This window comes from Sturnus vulgaris, chromosome 2, assembly GCF_052056855.1.
Source record: "Sturnus vulgaris isolate bStuVul1 chromosome 2, bStuVul1.hap1, whole genome shotgun sequence".
Classification (NCBI taxonomy): domain Eukaryota; kingdom Metazoa; phylum Chordata; class Aves; order Passeriformes; family Sturnidae; genus Sturnus; species Sturnus vulgaris.
In genome coordinates, this window is record NC_142244.1 from 53,494,489 (window position 1) to 53,517,212 (window position 22,724).

The following is a 22,724-nucleotide window of genomic DNA, read 5'->3' on the forward strand; positions in this document are numbered from 1 at the left end:
ATATTAACCCTAAATTTATTTTCTTCAGGATGTAATCCACATTCCCCATGTCTATCATTTAGTAATCTATACTTAGGTTTCAAAACTCCTCTTATCACCTGTGTAATATGAGTCTTTTGTTATTCATGTGCATGAAACTGTAGGTATGTCTGGGCTGAGGCTGATTAGGAGAAACCAGCATCTCCCTACTCTCTAATATAATTCACTAGCTATATAGATGAAAACTGTACTGCATTTTTGTCTTGCTGTTTACCCTGCCTCTTTAACAGGATTAATTGCAGCTTTGTAGCCTTTCTTTCTTTTTTCAACATATATACAGTATTAGGTTCCTCACCCACACTCATTTAAATCTCATATTGATTGTTTCTTCAGTTTTTTTTCTATATTTGATGATGTTCCTGACATTTAATACATCACATGTTCACTTAGATTCTATTCGCTTTCTTCAAACTTTTTAAGCTTCCAGTATTTCTCATTTCTCTGTTTAGCCAAGACCATTAATCTTTCTTGATAATTAGCTTTTTTAAGTTTTCCTTTAGATCATTTTAGATGCTTCAGGTAATTTATCCTGGATGCAAAGGATAGAATTTCTTTGTGAATAAATACTTACTCTTCTTCGTGATCCAAGAGTGAGGAACAATGCTCTTCATGTCCTTGTCCTAAAACCACACCTGAGATGATTCGCTTTCTTCTAGTTAGAAACAAACAATTTCTGTTTAGTAGATAAGAATCATTTCATGTACTTGAAGATTTGAAGGTTTTGGTGCATGTGTGGTACCCAGTGATTGAAAGAATCCCTAATACATGGATATTCAGAGCTAATATTTCATTTCAGTAAGTCCCAACAATTATATCCTTCTGTGAGCCTTCCATATCTTTTCTACAACTCATGTGTATACCTCACAAATTTTTAATCCCCTTTTTTTCTCCATGGCTGTTTACTCTGAGTTAAACCTTTCCTCCTTAGTATCAGATATATCTTACCTTGATGAAGTCAGCCTAATAGAAGGTTGTTTAAAGAAGGATTCAGAATGTGTTGTTAGTACATAATAACTTTGCAGGCTCAGGTCTTAGAGTCAGGGGGTGAAATCAGAAATAACGGCGGTAAACAACAGTATAAATGTTTCAGAAAGGACTAGATATGTACAGAGATATGGCCAATATAAATAGCCTTCAGAGAAGAAATATTAAGCTTTCTTTTCAGAGATTAAGTTAATCTAGCTGTAGGAACAAGGTAGCGTGTAATATAGCAGACAAATTGCCACCCCCTTTCTAATGTGATTTCTTCTGAAACCTCTGAAGTTGCTGTTTGACACAGAGCTATTCTATGAAAAATTTGCCTGAAGTCTGTGCTGCCTTTTGAAGAGAGCTTGAAAAATCCTCATGCTTTCTGCTGCTGTGGGGGAGGAGAGGAGGAGCAAGAATATTAATTCAGCCTTAAGAGATTTCACATATCCCACAAGAGAGTAAAGTGATTCTAATTTAATTGCTGCTGCTCAGATAGGTAGCTCAAGACATCCAGTATTGAAGGCTTATCTCTGACCTTTATGTTGACCACAGTGATTAAGTTGGAAAGCCTTTAAATTTTAAAATGGAGAAGAGATACAGAATGTGAATTGCAGAGAAAGAGAAAGTGTAGAGCTGCATAACCTAATTTGTCTATTACCAGCACTGTGTAGCTAAATATTTAAGTAAAGTCAGTTGAGGAAGTGGTGGGGTTTTCTTAATTTGCATTTTCTCTTTTTGGATTTCAATGCATTAATGACATTATTTTCTATCTAGTTATTTCATGCAAATTTCTAAACCCCAGAAGAATCCTGTAGCTATTTGCTGAGGTTATTTAATGAACCAGCAGTGCATAAGTAGTTTGGGGGTTGAACCAACAACACTCATCTTAAGCATGATATGAATTACGATGACTTCAGGCTCAGGTTTAAAACTAGTAAAGGACACTCAGAGTAAAGGAGCAGTGATTAGGAGCCACAGGTGTATTTAGAATTGTGAACCACCCAACAAACTCAGAAATAAAATCAGTTGCTACAGACAATTACTACTAAGTTTTTGCTGACTAAATAATTGGGAATAATTTGAGACCATGATGTGATTCAGACAACTGTGGGCCAGTTTGGAACATTTAGGGATTCTGAAATATGTTTTACAAAACAAGGCCTAAAATGAAATACAGAAATGTATATAACCTTTTCTTCTAGTCTGTAGATTTCTGTTCATGAAAGAAAAACCTGAATGCCTGCCATATACATGTAGGCATCTATCACAGTAAATTCATTCCTCAAATCATATTATGCTCAATTATAATACTTCTTTCCTAAGTCCGATTTTTTTTATTTGCCTGTTTTCACTGTGTGTGCTGTTGGAGTGGTTAGATTGGTTAAAAGAAGACTTTCTTTACTTGAAGGACAGTCATTCTCTTTCACCTTTCATAATCTGCTGTCCCTCTTATTGTTTTGCACATTTTTTACCACTGTTGTATTGTTCACACAGTTTTTCTGTCTGATTCATCTAGATGTCATTCTGTATTCACTCACTGTATTTTGTTTTATCAGAAGGAATGAGACATTTTGACAAGGTCACCATGTATGTCATGTCAGAAAGCTGCATTTTCTTTCAGTCTGGGATGATGTCATCTCACTGATTTTCCCTATTCTTATGGTAGAGAGGTTTCTCTTGATATCTCTTGATAATTTATTATTTAAAAGCACCTGATCTATCCCAATGTGGTGATTAAGACATACAAAACAATGCCAACTATGTGTAGAGCATTATATCTGTGGGATTTGGGAAGGATTGTTCTTCTTGCTATAGAAGATGTATTTCAGTCCTAAATGACACTCATTAGGGGTCCCTTCCAAATCAAACTGATCCTGTTACATCCATGAAATAAATCTGACATATGTGGTCTTTGCTATGAAAGCTAGGTGATCTTTTGGACACTCTGAAAAACCACTGAACTGTTTAAATATGAGGAGGAAGACCTTGAATTTAGCTTCATCTTTAGAAAAGTAGCAGGAAAATAGGAAATACTTCCACAGTGATTGTATTGCCAATTTAGCAGATACTAATACTAGACTTTATATGAGGGGAAAATTGTTTTTCTTAAAATAAAATGTCTTTCACTCAGTGTCTCACATTTGGAAACAATGGAATGAATGGATGTATAAGGAGACTTTTCAGCAGTCAGGCATCCTTCCTGCTTGCATCCAGATAAGAGGCCCAGGATCAGCTCTAGTGGCATGGAGAGCATAGGATGACAGCTGTCAAATCTTCCTCACATCTCCTGTGTCCTTTATATGTTGGCCACTCTTTCCAGGTCTTGAATATTACTTTTTTACCTTTATGGACCTGCCAACAGTCTCTCTGTTCTTCCCAAGCTCTTTGCGTCATCACCCTTCACAGTTTTTGGCTGCAAGGTCATATGGTTAAGCTACACGTTTGCCTTTGGTCTTGGTGTCCTGATAATCCATGTGCCATTAGAACAGGCCAGTCTAAGATGCCTTTTCCTCCTGTCTCTTTTCTTCTTGTGCTCCAGCATAAAAATACTCCCATTCATTCTTCCTATTGCAATTCTCCACAAAGGTAGAGGGTGATGACAGTAGTTTCCTTTTGAAATTAATATAATTGGGAAACACTCCCACTTCAGAAACGTCCTAATTTCTTCTTATGTTTTTATGACACTACAGAGACTTTGCTTTTGAATTCAGTATTATAACCCAAATCCAAATATTTGATTGAGGTATTAATTGAAATAGAGATCTTTGCACGTAGACTCGGGCTAACTTTAGGACATTTCATGGTGTTATGGAGGAGATTAATCTAACCCCTGTAGACCCAGCTTTGTTCAGCTGTAGCTGCTGCTATGTAAACACTTCATATGAGCAGTGATTGTAAGATTATTAACTACAGACAAAAGCAATTATTTTAGGGTCACTTATCTTAATCAATAGCTATTGCATTGTTCAGACTCTTCTCATCCTAATATAAATGGACTGAGACAGAAACCCACTGACATGCCTGGACTTACCTCTCTAACAGTACGTGCTTCAGGGCAGGGGTAAACTGTTGTTCAGAATGCAGAGGCTTCAACTGCCAGCCCTCTAAAGAAAGTGAGGAAAAAAATGCTTCTGGATTGTTTTATACACTGTTACCACCTCTTTAAAATCCAGGGAGATAGAGGATTTAGACATATAAGAACAAAGTACATTACCGTAAAACATTGTGCCACACCTTATGATTTATTATATGCCATCATATTTACACAAAAGTGTAACAAAACAGTTACTGAAGGAAGTTCTTGACCAAAATGTGGCCTCATCACTCTAAATATTTGCCTTTGTAATCACAATGATTAAATTTTAAATCAGAGCGTATCTGCTTAAACAGAAAATGTACATGATGGTGAAAATATATTGTTCAATATTATACAAATATGATTTCTTTCAGGTTTGCCACTGAAATGGACTTTTAAGGAAAAGGGGGTTTTATAGATAAACAGAAATACTCAAAAGGAAAATGTAAATATAATTGCTTCCACTATGAGAGCAGCCCAATATTGAAAAAATACTGTCTCCAAAGAGCAAGTTTTTTGATCTTCGCACTTGAAAAACCCCTAAGTTTGATTTCAAATTAGGTTAAAAAGTGTTTGTTTGAATGCAATGTTGTCTGCTTACATTCAATATTATGTTGGATTTCTTGTATGAAAGCCCTGTTCTCTTCTTAAAAGCTTCATGTTCTCAAGACTGCTTTTTAAACCTCAGCAATATCAATACTGTAAAAGCGTGTATTTATTGTGTTGCATTTTTGCTGTTCAATGTTCATCATGTGCTATTGATTTAGATTAAGATGAAAGAAAGCTGAATCTAAAATTGTTTCTTAGTCATCTCTGTGAAAGACTGATATGCTCATGGTACTAAGGAGTAACCTACTGCATTCAAATGTGCAGATGAAAAGCAAAAATATTGTTATCCTCCTTAGGATCAACAAATCCAGAACACATTCAGTGTTATACTGTTGATAGCAGTGTTCTCAACATACTGAGATGGTGGAGTCTTTCCATTTTGTGGGTGTTGGAAGACAAATTAGCTTTTTCAGAGCCACCATGAAGCTGCAGAATAAGGATAGGAGTGTGGTTTGAGGACCTTTTAACAGAGTTTAACCCTATTTCAGGAAGGTTGAGAAAGTTTACAATATTACGTATTTCTCAAAAATGGCACCATACAACAGCCTAAACCCATCACAATCAAAAACTCTTCCTGGCTCTGTTGTGCAATTTTAGTAATCTGTTGTTTCTTTTTCCACAGGAGTGTGGTTGTACCAGTGAAGAAGCCCCCTCCAGGCAGCCTGGCTGTTACCACTGTAGGAGCTGCCACAGCTGGGAGCGGACTGCCACCGGGTAGTACACCTAATATATTTGCTGCAACAGGAGCTACACCAAAAAGTATGATTAATACAACAGGTATTGTCCTTAAATATTCTTGTGACCCTCATTTTGTCTTCGTTTTTTGTTTTGTTGCCTTTAGTGGTGTTTTGTTTTTTAATCATCTTTGTGTTGCTGTTTTTGTAGTTCCAAAATTAGTATTTGTAGTTCTCTTGGTCTTTATTTATAATCTTTGATAATGCACACTGGACTTGCACAGCCTTAAATAAGTTAATAAATAGCCTCAATATTGTTTTATAAGTGTAGTTTAAAATTGAAATGAGCTAACTTTTCTAGTGCTGTGCAGTAAAGGATGCTTATGTAATACATACCAATTAATCCCTCCTTACATCCTGAAGAGAGATGTGGCTACTTAAATAAACATATTGTAGAGGGTGAATATTTTTGACTATTACTATTTGGCAGTGGAAATTATGCTCTTTTTGGAAGGTCTTTTAGTAAGAAATTACTGAATTGAACTGAATTCGTGCCTTATCACTGCTTGTTTCAAATGACCTATAGAAAGAGGACCTTCTTTTTAAATTATTTTTAATAGTAGTAGTGGCATTCTCGATCATGAAGGAGCCTGTTGACAATGGAGACTGGTTTCCATTGAGACATGAACCCTTACTGAGAGCAACTGATATTTAAACTCCTTTGAAATATCTTTTTTCTTTCTAAAAAAAGCAAAAGCACTTGAGAGAAGAGCTCACTTCAAGGATATCACAACTTCAGTCAAGGGTTGAGAATGTGAAGATCTCTCTGGGGTTGCAGCAAATAGAGGGAAATGCTTTGGCAACATTCTGCTTTATGGAGTAATAGGAACTCTTTTGTTTTTCTTTCGTTTTGCAGATTACCTTTAATACCTTGCAATAGAACTTTGATTTTTCTAAGGATAAAAAAAACCCCAAAACTTAAAGTCTAATTTTCCTTAGGCAGATGGAAGGAGTGAATACTCTGAATAATGTTATTGCTTCTCTCAACAGTTCCATTTGCATAGACACTTCTGTTAATTTTGAATGGATTTCCTTTTAGGTATCCTTATGTCGTGCAAAAATTATCCTGCACTGGAAACCTTGTTTTCTAAATGATACTGAATAGTAATAAGCTTTTCAGTCTTCTTACTGATTAAATATCTGAACTGTTTTGGCTGGAATGTAGTAGCTCTCGTTTGTAAGTAATTGCATTTTAAGATCATTCATTTCCCCAGTACTTCTCTTAGTAGAGGGCAGTATTGCAGGAGCCATGGCACATTCACTGTGGATTAAAGGCTCCTTTTTTTGAGAGATCCTGCAGTTTCTTTTTTTTTTTTTTTTAATGAAATTGTTTTTGATCCTAATCTACGGATTAGCTTCATTAAAAGAAAAATACTGATTGAATGGAATTTCAATAAGTATGAGGTTTAATTAGAACTATTTATGTACTGATTTCTATAGTAAAACATTATATAAAGATTTGAATTTTTGAAGATTTAAGTTTTATATTAACTTTTTAGAAATGCTAAACATATTGACAGTTAAAAAAAAGTAGTATCCCATTGAAAATACATAAGTTAATATTAGACTAAAATGTTAATTTCACAATTTTTAATTAAGCTACGCCTATGATAGTCAAAACAGTGACTCGTATGTCAGTTTTTGAGACGCAGAATATATAAAAACTTTCTGGTTTATATACTTTTAATCTGTGAAATATCTATGTTATCAATTATTTTAAAGTAGTGTATAGAATTTAATTGAACAGCACTTTTTTTTTTTTTGTTATGATAAAGAGGAAACAGAATGCAATTTTTTAGAAACACTAGATGTCCCCCCAAACCTATTTACAGTTGTTTTTACAGTATGTCACAGATACTCTAGAAATACAGTTATATCTATGTGATGGGTAGCACAATCTATAAGGTATATTCTGTGCTGGACTTATGTCAAAGGTGGTTTTCTTCAGTTATTCATGGGTTATAGTTGGTGTTCACATTCCATCTGCCATCATTGTCAAAGTCAATGTCATGTCATGACTTAATGAAATGTGTGTTACTTAAGTCCTTTAGTGCTGCAAATGCATCTTTGGGAAGATAGATTTTCCTCCTTCATCTTTTTATGTAAGAAACTGGGTTTATAGTTTCTTAGACTGGATTTCTGTAATTCATATCCTGATTCTTACTTCTATGTTGATCCAATAGTTCTAGGACTGTTTGATTTTTTTGGAAGCCTAGCTGGTTTAAGAATTTAGCAACTACATTTTTAAACAACCTCAATGAAGAAAAGTTCATTTTGGAAGAAAAAGGGAATAAACAATAAAAATATGTATTCCTTATGTATATATGAATAAAAATAAGTTAATAAATGCACAAATGCACATATATATATATATATGAAGGCTTAATCTTTCTTAGGATATCTTATTCTCAGTTAAGTTGCTGTGATTCCTAGGTTGGGAGAGATAACCTACCTTATATTTTTATGTTTCTCCATGTGTTCGGGTATATTTTGAATTTGTATTTAATCCAAGTCAGAACACACAGTGTAAGTCACAATCCATCTCCAAATCCCATTATTAAAAAACCTGTCTAAATCAGTTCCTAGTCTAAATCCTGAACCTCACCAGCTACTTTAGTGTCAGCAAGCCCAGTAAATCCTGCTTGCATTTTGATAGTTTTTTGAATGTAAATGTTCTTAAATTATCTAGTCAAAATTCCAATCTTTACCTTCTTTTATCAATACAAATATCTAAAGGCAAATTAAACAAAAAGAAAAATCATTCCTGCTGCCAGAGTATTTTTCACACTTACCAGCATTTAACCTCTACTTCATTGCTGGCTGGCTGCTTAAGCAGTTAAGAAACCATAAATGCTTTGTAGATCTCTGCAGGACACTGAAAAATAATATATATCTGTGTAATGCAAAGGACAGTGATATATAAACTGCCAAAATTGACCACAGACGAGGAGTTAACAATTACCATTTTTGAAAACGACCAGAATAATGTCACTGATCTCTCAACTGGAGTTCTTCACCCTCCATTGCTAACTTGGATAAATCTTGTTGCCTGTCAGCCTCTTCTCTGGTAGCATTGCAGTCCCTCAGGCTCTGAGCTCCAAGTACAAGACTGTTTGTAGCTACCTCTCGCAGTGATGTGTTGCAGAAGGACTGTGCAGAACAGGGACAGCATTTATCACAGCTCTCTCACTGTTCATGGCCTCTCTGAGCCTTTGCTGGTTTGCTTCAGAGAGGCTGAACTCACAGCACCATTTCAGCAAACATGATAGATTGGCATTTAGAGTCTAAGTTTAGCTCTCAGCTCTGACCCAGATCACTTAAAGCATAAATGTATGCTCTGTGTGCATCTTTTTTTCTGGGCAGCTGTTCACAACCCATTGAAATGATACCCCCACTGCCCTCCTTACTTTTAAGATCTTACAATTCTCCTTGACTCAAGGAAGGAAGCAGAAAAATTGTAATTAGAGTCTTAATATCCTCAGACACCAATTTCCCCCATTACTTCCTGAAGTGATGTACATTTTCTATCTTCCCTGTCATTTTTAAAAGTCAAATTTAGTTTCTGCCTGTAATTGCAACTGGGCAGCCAAGTGTGCATATATGAATATATTTTAAGAAATATTTAAAATTTTATTCTGCACTCAAGCTCATCTTAAGTGCACATTTATTTTTGAATGATCTTGCTCTGCACTGTGATGTAAAATTATTTTCCACTTTGGAATATTATTTGGGAATATTGAAAATTAGGTAAGAATTTATTTTGCCTGATTTTCAATAGATTTCAAGCTTATTTTTATACTAGCAAAGTTAAAGTATTAATTTTTTGATAACCGCATGGAAAGATTTTCACTATTTTAGAATAAATAACATTATTTCCATACTTACAAGTAGATTAATAATACAAGGACTATTTTAGAAGTTTTGTTTCTTAAGACTGAATTAAGGTTTGTGTTTTTTGGGGGACAGGTGCAGTAGACTCAGGATCTTCTTCCTCTTCGTCATCCAGCTTTGTGAATGGTGCTACCAGCAAAAATTTGCCAGCTGTCCAAACTGTTGCTCCAATGCCAGAGGATTCAGCTGAAAACATGAGGTACACAAGTCCTATCTGTTAATTTAATTATAATTTCTCTTTCGAAATTAATGTAAAAAAAAAAACCCCTCATTTAATGTGCTTTACTGTAGTTATACGTGTGCTACAATGTGTATACTTTTTGGGTCCCAAGGATGTGCATACTAAAATAACACTTCACTGAAAAGTCTGAGCTTTTCAGCTGAAGAGTCTAACTTGTTCAAACTATGGCAGACGCTAAAACTTCATTAAAGTAATTTTTCAGCTGGCAGGTTTATTTTCTTTATTCAAGTACATATTGGAAAGTAAGCATTTTGGTAGTGGAGCACTAGGAAGTGGAAGGAGACACAACCTCTCCTAAGCAAACAAAGGCCTGCAATAAACTGGACAGGACAAAATTAGACCTGTATTTGAAAATGATAATAAAAATTTTACTTGTTCTGGAGTACTCTACAAATACTATGGAATTTACGAGTCTGACACACTGCTGACTCTGACATGACATTTCTATTTACTTAAAGCCATTTAAAAACTGTAAAGTTTAATCAAATTATGATCATCCTCTTTTCTTAAGAAGCTTACAGAAACTTTTAAAAACAGGTGTGATTTGGCATCATTTAACTTCTGTTGTGAAGTGTTTTAATGGTCTCTGCTTCTTTCACAGTATCACTGCAAAGCTTGAAAGAGCTTTAGAAAAAGTGGCCCCTCTCCTGAGAGAAATCTTTGTTGATTTTGCCCCTTTCCTATCTCGAACGTTATTGGGTAGCCATGGACAAGAGCTGTTGATTGAAGGTACTGTTCTCTTATGACATTATATTATTTTAGCTATTATTCATTTGATATGAACTTTTTTTTTATTTTCACTAAACTTTATATATATTTTTGATAAATGAATTAATAATTTGTTAATACCTTGTGATTTTACTTCTTAGCATTTAATTTCATTCAAGGAAGTTAAAAGTTATAGCTTTTGTACCCTTCTTTTCCTTTGAGATGCTGTGTAATGATACATTCTGTCACAAAATACTCTCTACAGTTTGCCTTTCTCTCCTCAGAATAATTCAGTGCTTCAGCCTGACTTTAAGAAACTAGTGAAAATACAATTAAAAAGTGTAAACTACTCCCACAAAAGAAAGTAAAAAGAAGACAATGTTCCAACATTATTGATGCCTGTATCTGTATTTGGTAGGGCTGTTTATTCCTCAGGCAGGTCAGTTGGATTCACACAGGCACATGAAGAGCTGTCCCTAGAGGGGGAATAAAACCTGATAAATTTTAAAGAAAAATATCCTTGACCACTTTCATGGATTTTTATGTGCTGTCCTTACTACTTCATAGTTAGAAAATTTGCCTCATAAATGAGGAAGGAATTAATGCAGAAGTTATGCAGAACATGCCAATGTGGCAAGCTCATGAAGAAAATGAATCAGTACTAATGCAGCTAAAATTGTGAAGGAGGAATTTGCATGAGCATGCACTGCTCCTAGGTTATGTATTCAGAGGAATATATTCAGCCAAGTAAACTTTTTCCTTCCAGGATTGTTCTGACACAGAGTATTGCTGTTCATTGAGAGGAAAAAGTCTCATTCTGACAAGGCTTATAGTATGTAATGATCTACAAAGAAAAAAAACAGCTTTGGGTTCAAATTCCAAACCTCTTTCTATTATACATGCTTTACCTAAATGTTAGTGTATAATTTTTCTATGGTAATTCCATAATTGCATCTCACAGTGTCGGCTCCTGTTACTAGAAATATTTACATCTTGTAACTGAAATTTTATAGAACTTTTTCTTCTTTCATCTTTCTATTGTTTAATAATATTATTGTTTAGTAATACCAAGGAATGGTATAGTAGCTTAGTGATACTCAGAAGCTTCAGGTATTTGTTATTGTTAGTTTTATAGCTTGTAAGTTGCACTTCCCACTTAATGACACCTAAATGAATTGTCTGAGGTTCATATTGAGATGGCTGAAAGATAATTTATGGGTTACATTCTTAACTCTCTTATTTCAGTGAAGTTGATTGCAAGATTTGTACTAGTATTATCCTTTTCCATTTGGCAATTGATTGTTGCACTGTAGGTTTTATAAAATATGACTAAAGTTTTACCTGAGTTCTTTCACTGATTAAAAAAGTTCTTCATTGATGTCATTCTGATTTTTTTTGTCAGATCCATAGCATGAACAGTTCCCAGGATACTGAAATGCTAGAGGTCGCATGAATCTCCAACTGTACAGCAGTATTTAATCTCACTGCTTATCCAGAGAGAAAAGTGTTTTGTTGGATTGTTTCTGGTGTGTAGCATGTTTCTGATAGCTGCTTGGAGTGTCATTCCATATTTTACCCCATCTATGACTTAGCCACCCAATTCAGAATCAGAAAACATTGTTCACAAACCAAACACTGAGTTCCAAAACAAGTAATGTCCTTTCAATCGTTTTTCTTTAACTTTAAGTCTAACCTTCTCTTCAATCACTCTCTAATTCCTGATTTCTAAAAACCAGTCCTTTCTTCCCAAGGTATTGAAATAGCAATCTGGGAAGTAAAAATATCCGAGCATACCATAGATTTTTATACTGTGGGATTTGAGTTTTTCTTTGCCATGTCTAAAATACTTGGGCTTTTTTTCTTCTTAACAGAGGATTCAGAGTGGCTTTTATAGTCGTGTACTTCTGATCTTTTCTTTCTTCATTGCCTCTACGAGACCCCTTTTCTCAACTAAACTGAATTCTTGACTAGTTAAGTTGCCTTTGAAAGAGAATTCCAAATTCTCTCTTATTCTGATACCTGATTTATTTTGAGAAATTTTCTATCATTCCTTACTAGTGGTAGTCTTGAAGTATTTGAAAGTGCTTTCCAGGTAATGACTCTAAAAAGAGGGATTTAATTGTGTTATTCAGCATATGAGAGTGTATAGAATTCCTATGAGGCTTTGATAATTGAAATTTGACTTTTTTTTTTTTTTAACTGGCAAGCAGTAATTAACTTGACACTTTTATATGCAATGGTTTAATTTGTTACTCTATATGTAAAGGTTTTAGTTATAAGAATCAAAAAGGAGCAAATAAACTTTCTTTAATTAAGTCTTAGGACACTTGTCTGTTTTCCAAATTGATCACCATTAAAGTATCTGTGGCATTCTATGAAGCATGTACTTTCAAGCTTGACATAATAATACCTTTCCTTCTTTGCTGTTTTTCAAAACCTCCTTATGGTATGAATTTTTTCTCCTATCACATTTTGCTAAAATCGGAATACTGTCAGACATCCTTGATGCCATGTGCTTTTTCCTGAGGATCTTTCTAGTGCTCTTTTGGATATGTGTGTGTAAGAAATGCTAAATCATTTTCAGATTTGAGAAGAATGTACACAGTCTTGTAGATGACTGCATACTGAAAAGTACAAAATAAAAGGAAGCAGAAAACAAAATTAATTTTTAAACTTCTAATACAGGTTAATTATGCAAATTTTCTAAAATATTTGGTGCTTTATGATAGCTGTCATTGATATATTTTTGGAAAAGTGCATACAACTTAGTTATGATTTCACCTTTTTGTAGTAGTTCAGCTGCCTCAAACCTTTGGTGAAAAAAATCTTCAAGTCAAATCCTTTTACATCACACTTTATCATCATTCTGTCCCATGGAAGACTGGCTCATCTATTGTTTGAGTAAATTATACTTAATGTCTTAGTGCCTTCTTAACTTTTTATTGTAGTTCAAATGAACAGGCTGCAATGATCTTGTCAGTCTAGACCAAAAACATAGGCCACTAATACTTTAAATTGTTCATTTTTCTTGTTCTGCTAAATTACCAAATGTGGCTGGTAACAGAGGAACCCTACCAGGTAGTAATTTGACATTGCAGAATATATTTATTGGTAAAATTCCTCATCTGTTTACTCTACTTAAATTTCTAATTACTGAAATAGTTACTTGCTCCTTTTTCTACAACCAATTCTTTCTTCAAAGGTATCTTACACTCAACTGAATTTCAAACGTTTCATCAACTTCTCAGAATATTTTATAAGTAGAAAATATTGTCAGTGATGGGTTAAAAGGGACCTTTTTGCATTTGAATGCAAATAGCTTCAAACAGAGCATACCAGAACCAGCCCAACACTGCTGTGGTTCGTCAACTGAGGTTCTTCCAATGCCTCAGAGAACAGAAGTTGCAAAGGTTAAAATCGTCCGTAGAGAATCTAATTGGAAACAAACATGCAATATGTGTAGGTCACATATTTGAGCTTAGCTGAGCTCATTGTGGAGTTCCATTTAACACTTGCACAGATATGTTTTCGCTAACTAGTTTCCATATGGTCTGCAAATTCCCTCCATGTAAAGTGCATGACAACATTCTAGCTTTTAGGTGAAAATGTTACAGGCGAGTGTAATCTGATCTGTAGCCGAAAGAAAAGCTATATCCTCTTTTTGTCAAGCACAGATGGGTAAAAGTATTTCTACTACAGCTATTCTTAGAGTGTCTGGAGCTGTAAGAATAGGTCCATGATTGAAACCTAGTCACATAGAATACTCCCCCTTCTCTTGAGTGAGGTACTAAAGATACTTCACTGATGCTTTTACTTTGCTGTATCATTAGCTGGGTAGAAGGTCAGCCAGGTAGCCCTTCTCCAAAGGATCTCTGATGAATTCCTTGCTGTACATTTGATATGCTTCTGATACAGGCACAATTAAAGTCAGATGACGGAGAGAATGTTTTTGTGCTGATAGGAGTAGGATCTGTTTCTCCTCATTAACTCACCACATGGCCCTATGAAAATATTCAGTAGAGGTGGTGATGGACTAGCTTTGTATCATGTTTGACAGGAGGCTTCTTGAAACAATTGAAAAATTGCCCAAAACATTCCTTTGGAAACCACAGATAGAACTTGGGTGCTAAATGACACTACTCTAAAAGCTCCCCAAGACCTCAAGTGTGACATCACTGTGGCATCTACCAATACTGGCACAATTAATTTCTGATCTTCTTGAAGAATACTGTATTTTCTATTAGGAAAAGCAGGACAGCCATTTATTTTCCTTTAGATGCTATGGTAATCCAGAAATCCCTTATACTTTCTGGGGAAATTTTACTTTTTTGGAGCTTAACATGCCCCCTGTGTTTCTCTTAGAAACGTTTCAGAATCTTTGTATTACTGTGTTCAGGAGCACAGATGCTGTAAAGTAGAAAAATGCATGTTCTTGCAGAACCTTTTCCCCCTGTACATATTGTTCTCTCATTATTTTATCTTACTCTGCCACATCCAAAACATTTTAGATTGTGTGTCCAGGCATGCTTTCTTCCAACTAACTAAAAATATGGTAATTGCCCTACCAGCTTGTAGCACAGCATGTAGCCAACATTTTAAACAAAATAATTTAATTAATTAATATTAGCAAGTAATTTAAATTAATTTATATTATTATAAGATATTATTAATATTAATATATTATATTGAAATATATTAAAATATTAATATAAAATATTATTATTAATATAAATTTATTATTTTAAAATTTGTATTAACTCAAATTAACAGTGTCTAAATAAACCTTAAGCTATTCATGGTGCTGAGATTTCCGTAATCCAATTTTTCATTCTATTTTCCTTTTTTTATTAATTTTATAGTGTTTAATTGTTCCTAAGTGCTTAGGTGAATGAGAAACAAAGGCATTGCATTGGAGAGATATGTTGAATCATTTTCTGGACTAACCAAAACTCAAGAAAAAGCCAGATTTCAATACCGCCAGATGCTGAGTCCAACTTCTAGGAGCAAAGAACAGAGACTCAGATCCATCCTAAGGATCCTAAGATATGAGGGACAAAGCCACACAAAGAATGGAGGGACTGCCAAAATAATTGGGATGCTTGGCTCCCTTAGTTCACTGCTGAGGCAACAAAGACTTGTCCAGTGCCTTGGCAGAACAGATGAGGGGGTGATTTAATTTCTGAGCACAAATTTGGTTAAACTCCCTTTATCTCGTTCTGTAGTCAGCACTTCAAGAATGATGCACACACTGTAGAGGTATGAAGTAATGTGTAAAGAGCTTGATATGTTCAATGTATCAAAAAGACATAAAAAGTTAAATACTACAAGATGCCTTAGCTTTTCCATCAACAGAATGCCTAGTGAGGGGAAATATGACTGGAAAACTTTAATAGGGCTTACTCTCAATTACTGCAATTGATGTTACTCGTAGTCACTATGATTATTTTAAAAATTCTTTCTAAACATAATCTTCAATCCAGCTTCTCAAGAGGAAAACTGTCATGTATTTTCTGGATGAATTTGGAGTTTCTTTGTGACTTTTGAGCATGTGAATCATCATTTTCTCTGTGCTGCATTGTGGAAAGAATGATAGTCTGCATTAACCTTAATTTGCTTTAACATTGTCATGACTGCATTTGTTCACATGGTGATAGACCAGTGTACTTCGATGCCAGCTAGCCACCTGCAGAAATCAGTAAAAAAACAGTGGGTTTTCTCCTTGTTCTGAAGCTGACTGCATCTTAACTGTAGATGCAGTCAAGAAGATATCATTTTTTCCTTGAGCATCAAAAATGGTCAGTGTTTATGTCATTTTATGAAATAAGCCTTTCTTCTGATTTTTATATGTGTGATTGTGTGCATATATATATAAAATGATTTCCATTTTTTTTTATATAGGAAGTTCTTTAATAATTACCTTGATGCTCATTTTAGTATGAGACTTTTCTCTGCATAATGCATTCGTCTTTTCAGAGAAGCCTCATGTAAGTCTCATGCCAGCTATGTTTTGGTCTCAGATTTCAGAGAGCTCTTGCAATTATATGACTGAATAGCCATTTATGTAGTGTAATCTGATTTTTTTTGAGAACATGAAACTTATGTGATTGTACTGGGTGAAGAGAACCAGCCTTTTAGTCCCTTGATAACTTTTCAATGTGTTGTCTGGTTTCAGCCAGCTTAACAGAGGTTGCCTAAAAGATGTTAATTTTTACTCAGTATTCCCAAATATAAACATCTGTTTAGAAAAAATATACCCTATCTTGGATTAGGATGTGTTTCTTCTCATCTTCAATATTTTCTCTGCACTATTATTTGAGGTATGCCATCATTGTTTAGTAAAGGAATGGAAAACTGAATAGTAAGTCAAAATAATTGCACCTGATTAATTTGTAATATGCTGCGTGATAAACTGTGTTGGTACATTACTGTGGGTATTGCAGAATAAGGAGCAGGAAAGCAATTGATAAAGCAGGACTGTGGGAGCCTTATTAGACATCAGGGAATCCCTGTTAGAAACCAAGGTGATTGCTAAAACTTTCTGTGGAGAGGTCAGGCCAGTGTCATTTGCAATAGGTGTCTCACTGGACATGATTACTCTGTTCAGTAAGGATGAGGAATCTTATGGATTATTTGGTCTGTACTGGGTCAGGAACTCTGAATTGATTTTCAAGGCTAAGTTCATAATGTACTTTGCTGTGCCACATCCCACTCCTCCCTTTCCATGTGCCCTGTTTAATTTACCTGCTTCTCTGTATAGGAAGAGGTGATGCTGTATGTTTAGCACAGTGCAGTTAAATCCAGTGCATTTCCTGACCCAGTACTCCAGACATTTTCCTAAATTTGTCTTAGTAGGATTCCTATTAAGAGATTCCTTTTTATCTTCACCATAAAGACTTGCAAAGAGATCCCAGAAAAATTGCACTACTGTCTGAATTTAATCCCTTTTGAGATGAGGTTGGAATAATAATGATTTACAGAAATGCTTTTTTTCAGTAAATTAAAGTTTGTGTTTTCCTTTTTTACTTTAAGAATTTCTGCAAGCAATTTGCAAGATTAGGTTTTTACCATGAAGAAAACCATACGTCATTTTGAAACAGGGCATGAAATCCTCCAATAGATATAATTTAAAATACTGCTGCTGATTGAAAACCTGCCTGCACACATTGTAATCATTCATAAGCAGGAAAAAGAGAAAGTTCATGAATTTCAAACTGACATGCTATTTATAGGCATGTTAGAAATTTGTTTTAAGAAATTGTCTATAGTTGGCATGATTACCTCCTAGTATCTGACTGAAAGGCTCCAGTGTGCTCATGTTTCTGCACACACTTTGGGACTGGTCATGGATTTTACTAAAAAACATCAATAAGTCAGGCACACATGAAGACAGAAAGCAACACCAGTTTTCCAGAAGACTGTATGGCAGGAACAAAGAAATGCTGAAGGGCTAGATGTACATTCAAATCTGCCTATTTATTTACACCTACTCTAGAGAGTCAAGGTTCAAAGCTTTGCAACTTCCAAAGATTTTTTAGAGTAGACTACTAATAGCAAGACAGATGCCAATTCAGACAACTGAAGAGCAGGTGCCACAAAAGTCTCTATTTTTTTATCCACATTGAAATCTTCAAACTCTAATGATCCCAACACAAGTTACAGAACATTTTTCTTTCACATAATATTCCTTTATGACATCTTTAAAGGAATATCATTACGAACACCAGAAAGAGGATACACGTTCATTCAATTTTGATTTAACTCTTGATTTACTGAAGTTCCTGTGTGCAGAAGTATGTTCTGAACAGATGTTTAACATGGCAGGAAACATTATAGATCAGAGATCCAGATAGCAACTAGGAAATGCATAGCATCTGGCACCTTTTTGAAAGTAAACCTGCCAATAATTAATTACACATATGAGCCACTCTATCCCTGTCTAATGAGTTGGACACTTACTAAGATATATTAGACTATGGAACAGAGGTTAACTGCTCATGGCCTCTCCTGTCTCTGACTTGTGTGGTCCCAGTGTAACTTAATGGTAGAAATTGTTGTTGGCACTCAGATTTTATGTCGTTGATTATATTATCATTATTACATTGATTAATAATCAAGATGTCTTTACAATCCAAAAAGTAGAGATTTCCCATTAGACAGAAATTGGGGTTCTTCTGTTGCTTTGACAATGGAGAAAAAAAAAGATTGAAATTGTGAGACTAATTGTAAAGTTTAGTTAGGAGAGTGCAGATGTAAATCAATAATAAATACATGCCTTCAGGAAAGCAAAAGCTGGTAACAGTGTAAAGTAGTCAGGTTTGCTGGAAAGAATCTCTGAAAATTATCCTTGAAAACACAGAAGCCACTAGATGTTTGAAGTTAATAAATTACTGTTGAAAGTTCTCTATTATAACACTTTTATTATTAGGAACCAAAGAGTACCAATTACTCTTCTTTTAAAGCACATAAGGAAATGCACAAAATACTGGAGCCTTTATAGAGTAAGAAAAGAAGTTAGTTGTTTGTGATCCTTGGGTCCTATTTACTTCAGCAGTATTAGCCACTTTCTCATAAATTTCTTTTTCAAGCTAGTAGCCTGTATTTCAGTTGCAAGCCAAAAGGTCTAGAAAGGACTGGTCTTTTTGACTTAAAATTCTAGAAAAATGCCTTCCCTGATTTCTATCTCCTTGTTAACCTCTTTGATAGTCCATCTTTTTATTAATTCAGTTTATTTCTTTATGCTTTAACTTTCAGCTTTACTGGAAAATATTTTTAAGTGAGTTTTCCTACTAACCTACTACCAAAGGGGAAAAAAAAGTATCAAGAGAGCTATTTAAAGTTATTTCAAGGCAACAATTTTTAAAAGATCCTAGAGAAAGTTCTTAACGTGCAGGCGCTACTGTAGCACAACCTGTAGGTGGACTCCTCATATCAGGTATACAGCAGTGCTGAACGGTAACACTGGACTAAGTGGTACAATATTTTTATTTTTTTTTAGAACAGCCACCTTTTCCCCCCTTATTATTTTCTCCTCTACTGTCCAGGTCCAAAGAAAAACGAGGTGGTATGCCAAAATGGTATTCAGTATCTACAGGATGTTCATGCTGTGACTGAAGCTCTCCACAGGCAGAGGTTCTCTGGTTCTTATTCCACTTAATTCATCATTCAGAACTCAGCAGGGGACTCTGCCTGATTTTGGACTTGAAACACTTAGGCTGGTATTTGCCCCAGCCCTTGTCCTCTGAAGGCTTAAAAATGGAATCAATCTACTTTATTACACCGGCAGTGTTTTCCAGAGAACTACCTAACTCTGGTAATCTATAGGGTGCAAATAACATCTCTGTATCAGGTATTGCCCTGAAAGATGTCATGAGACATAGTAAAATAATCCTTTTCCATGTAGTCTGATTTCTAAGATATGGTTCTTTACAAAATTAATCTCATTTAGGGCTGGTCACAGTTTTTCCATATATATTCCTTAACTTTCTGTCTACTTATCACCTGTTCTTATGACCCAGGCTGAAACATTTTAATTAGTGACCAAATTTGCCAAGTTTCCTTACTGGTCCTGATGAATTAAAGGCACTTCTTCAGTTCATCCTGTTGGATATGGATTTGCTTGTTTCCATGCTTCCAAGAACTATAGACTAAATTAACTTGAAAAACTACTGTGCTTGAATTTTAAAAATATACCTGTTTATAGAGCCTTTTTTGATGGGAAAAAATGCGATAGTATAAACATTAATAAACCATCTATCTTCATTTACCTAGATATTAACAGACTCCTTACATACCTGGGATTATTTTTGCAAGGACTATGATACTATATCTTTACTGTGTTCAGTGCAACTTTATGTTAAATTCTACCTTCTTCAAAAAAAGATCCTCAGATCTGCTAAACACTTATTCTCTTATATTTTTGTCTGGTGGTGGGTGGAATTTTATGATTCAGTCCTTTTATACTTCTTATCTGTGGAGATTTTCTTGCAATGAGAAAATCTCATGCTGGAAGAACTTGTCAGACAACAGAGACAGTTGTGATATGTCAAATTAAGATGGCAAAAGTGATGTCAAAGCAGGTCTAGAGAGAGCCCATAACAATGTTACTGTCAAGTAAATAAAGAAAACTGAAACACATGAAATACAAGTTATTTCAAGAGATCTATGACTGTGGAAGGTTTTTTGTGTTTTGAAAGACACTGTTTCAGAATGATTACCATTTGTCAGTAGGGCTTTAGGATAGAAGCAAGATCTGATGGCTGCCAACTAAGGTCAGCAAATTTCAACTTGGAGATTTTTATTTTCCTTTTCTTGTTATCAGATTCTCAGGAAACGTTTACATTTATACAAAAATTAGTTTTGCTACTCAGGAGATCACATCTACTTTAAGAGTCATCTTGACCTTAGAAATTTAGGAAGCTGCATGAGCTCTGAGGTTTTGTTATACTCCCTATTTATAGCTGTGCTGGTTCACTCAGTGTGGCCCCAATGTTGCTAAAAAGAAGAAATATAAGGAAGTAAGGAGGATCAGCAAGAGTAAGTGGTTTTATTGCTGTGCAGCTTAACCTTTTCTCACCATCCCTTTTTGTCATTCACCAGGCACATATTTCAGTTTTGTCATGCCGTGATGATAATTCTCCTCCTAATAATAGGAAAGAATGTAACAAAGAACTAGAAGGAAATAATAGAAAGAAGAAAACAAAAAGTGATTCCTATGTTTACCATAAGAGGAGAGAAACAGTAAGGAATAAGCTCATAAAATAGGGCATCAAATAGGAATAAGTTATAGACTGAAGCTAAGAAAAAGTTGATAAACATCAGGAGTAAAAATAAAACATCAAACCTAAGGAAAATAGAACATTGAGTAATGCCTTTCAGGGAAATCCTGTTATTCTAGAGGCTGTTATTTGGGGCCATTCTTATGATGTATCTTTTCCAGGATGTCCCTTTTGACAACCTTAGAAAGACTTGGAAAAGGTTCTTGAGATGAGCAGAAAGCACCATTATTGTAGTGAAGGTATAAGCTTCTACTTGTCTTAGTGAGTGAGACTGTCTTTATTTCTGCTTGTATATTCTTCGAAAATAATTCACTACTGAGGTAATACTTCCAAAATATATTTCCTCCAGCTCAGATTTGTGAGGAGTTGAAAAACTGAGAAAAAAGGAGAAAGGAGAGGTAGATGTTTCTTCGTTTAAATAAGAAAATCTTTTTTTCCATGTATTAAATATGTGGCAATTTCTTTGGTATCGTTTGTTTTCATTTAGTATTTTTTCTACAAATTTAACCACAAAATTGGCAACATTTTCAGGAAAAGAATGACAGAAAAATACCACATGATAAAACTTCAAAAATATTTTAAATTGTCACATTTTAGATTAATTTTTAAATGTCTTTATCAATTAATGTTTTTCGTCTTCCATTGAAACAAAATTTCCCTGGAAGCAGCTGTGGTGGAAATTTATTGACAGTTCTGAGCCACTTACTTAAATAATATCTTAGTATAAAGAGGGAAATCAGAAGACTTTTGGGATATTATTTGAATTCTCACGATGGACTATTTGGTTTTGGAAGAAAAAACTGGAATTCTTTTAATTGAGATTCTTTCTAGATAAATTAAGAATTTGGTATTTTCTAGAACCTGTAATTGTAGGTGTTTTCCAGGCTTCTGTTGAAAAAAAAATGCTTATAACTTATTCATACCTGCGTAAAAATGAAATATATTTTTACAGAAAAGCAGTAATTCCATTTTACATACCTTTTCAAGATGAGAAATACATTAGAAGTACATTTAATTTACAAAGAAATTCCAGTAAATATGTGTCATGCTATTAAAAAAATTGCTTCACTTAAATTTAACAGGGAATTGTTTTATTATAATTAATATTTGTGTTGAATTCTTTTATATAAAAAAGAATATTTTTGTGTTTTTGTTTTTGTGTTGTTAATTCTGATTAGAACAATTTCTCAGTCGATACATGATAGATTGATGTAAATTTTAGATCCGTTCTGTTATAGAAGTTGGATAAGCAAATTATTTCATTATGCCACAATATTTAGAAAGGTTTGGAAGATATTTGGAAAGAGTTGTGTCCAAAGAAATACTGTTTTAAGAGAATGACAGTGAAACACAAATGCATATATTGAGTAAATCCCAGTGGAGCACTGGCCAAATAAAAAATTACCACAGGCATTAAATGAAAAACTGAATCAGTCTTGAAAATCTTCTGTGGTATATTAAACTGAACAATGGTAGTGGATTTTATTTTATAGATTAAGTGGTCTCCTTTTCATTTGATGAATGAGAATTTATGCATCCCATTACACAAAAGGAAAATTGTCAGAAAATCCACAGGTTAGCATAAGGCTGGACTCTTCAGAGTAGCGTGGCACTAGCGTCAGTTTTGTCAATATCATTACAGCTCATGGGATTACTGTATGAAAGTCTGTAATTTTAAAAAC

The 22,724-nt window shown here is 34.4% G+C and overlaps 1 protein-coding gene across 6 annotated transcripts in view; it reads left to right on the forward strand.

Moving 5' to 3' along the window:
* NBEA (neurobeachin) overlaps positions 1-22,724 on the forward strand; it is a 452,087-nt gene that overhangs the window by 177,719 nt on the left and 251,644 nt on the right. For all 6 annotated transcript variants that reach the window (XM_088159561.1, XM_088159562.1, XM_014868920.2 and 3 more), the window contains 3 exons: positions 5,316-5,470; positions 9,394-9,517; positions 10,161-10,288. In XM_088159561.1, coding sequence (XP_088015687.1) covers positions 5,316-5,470; positions 9,394-9,517; positions 10,161-10,288 — 407 coding nt within the window. The remainder of the gene's footprint in view (positions 1-5,315; positions 5,471-9,393; positions 9,518-10,160; positions 10,289-22,724) is intronic.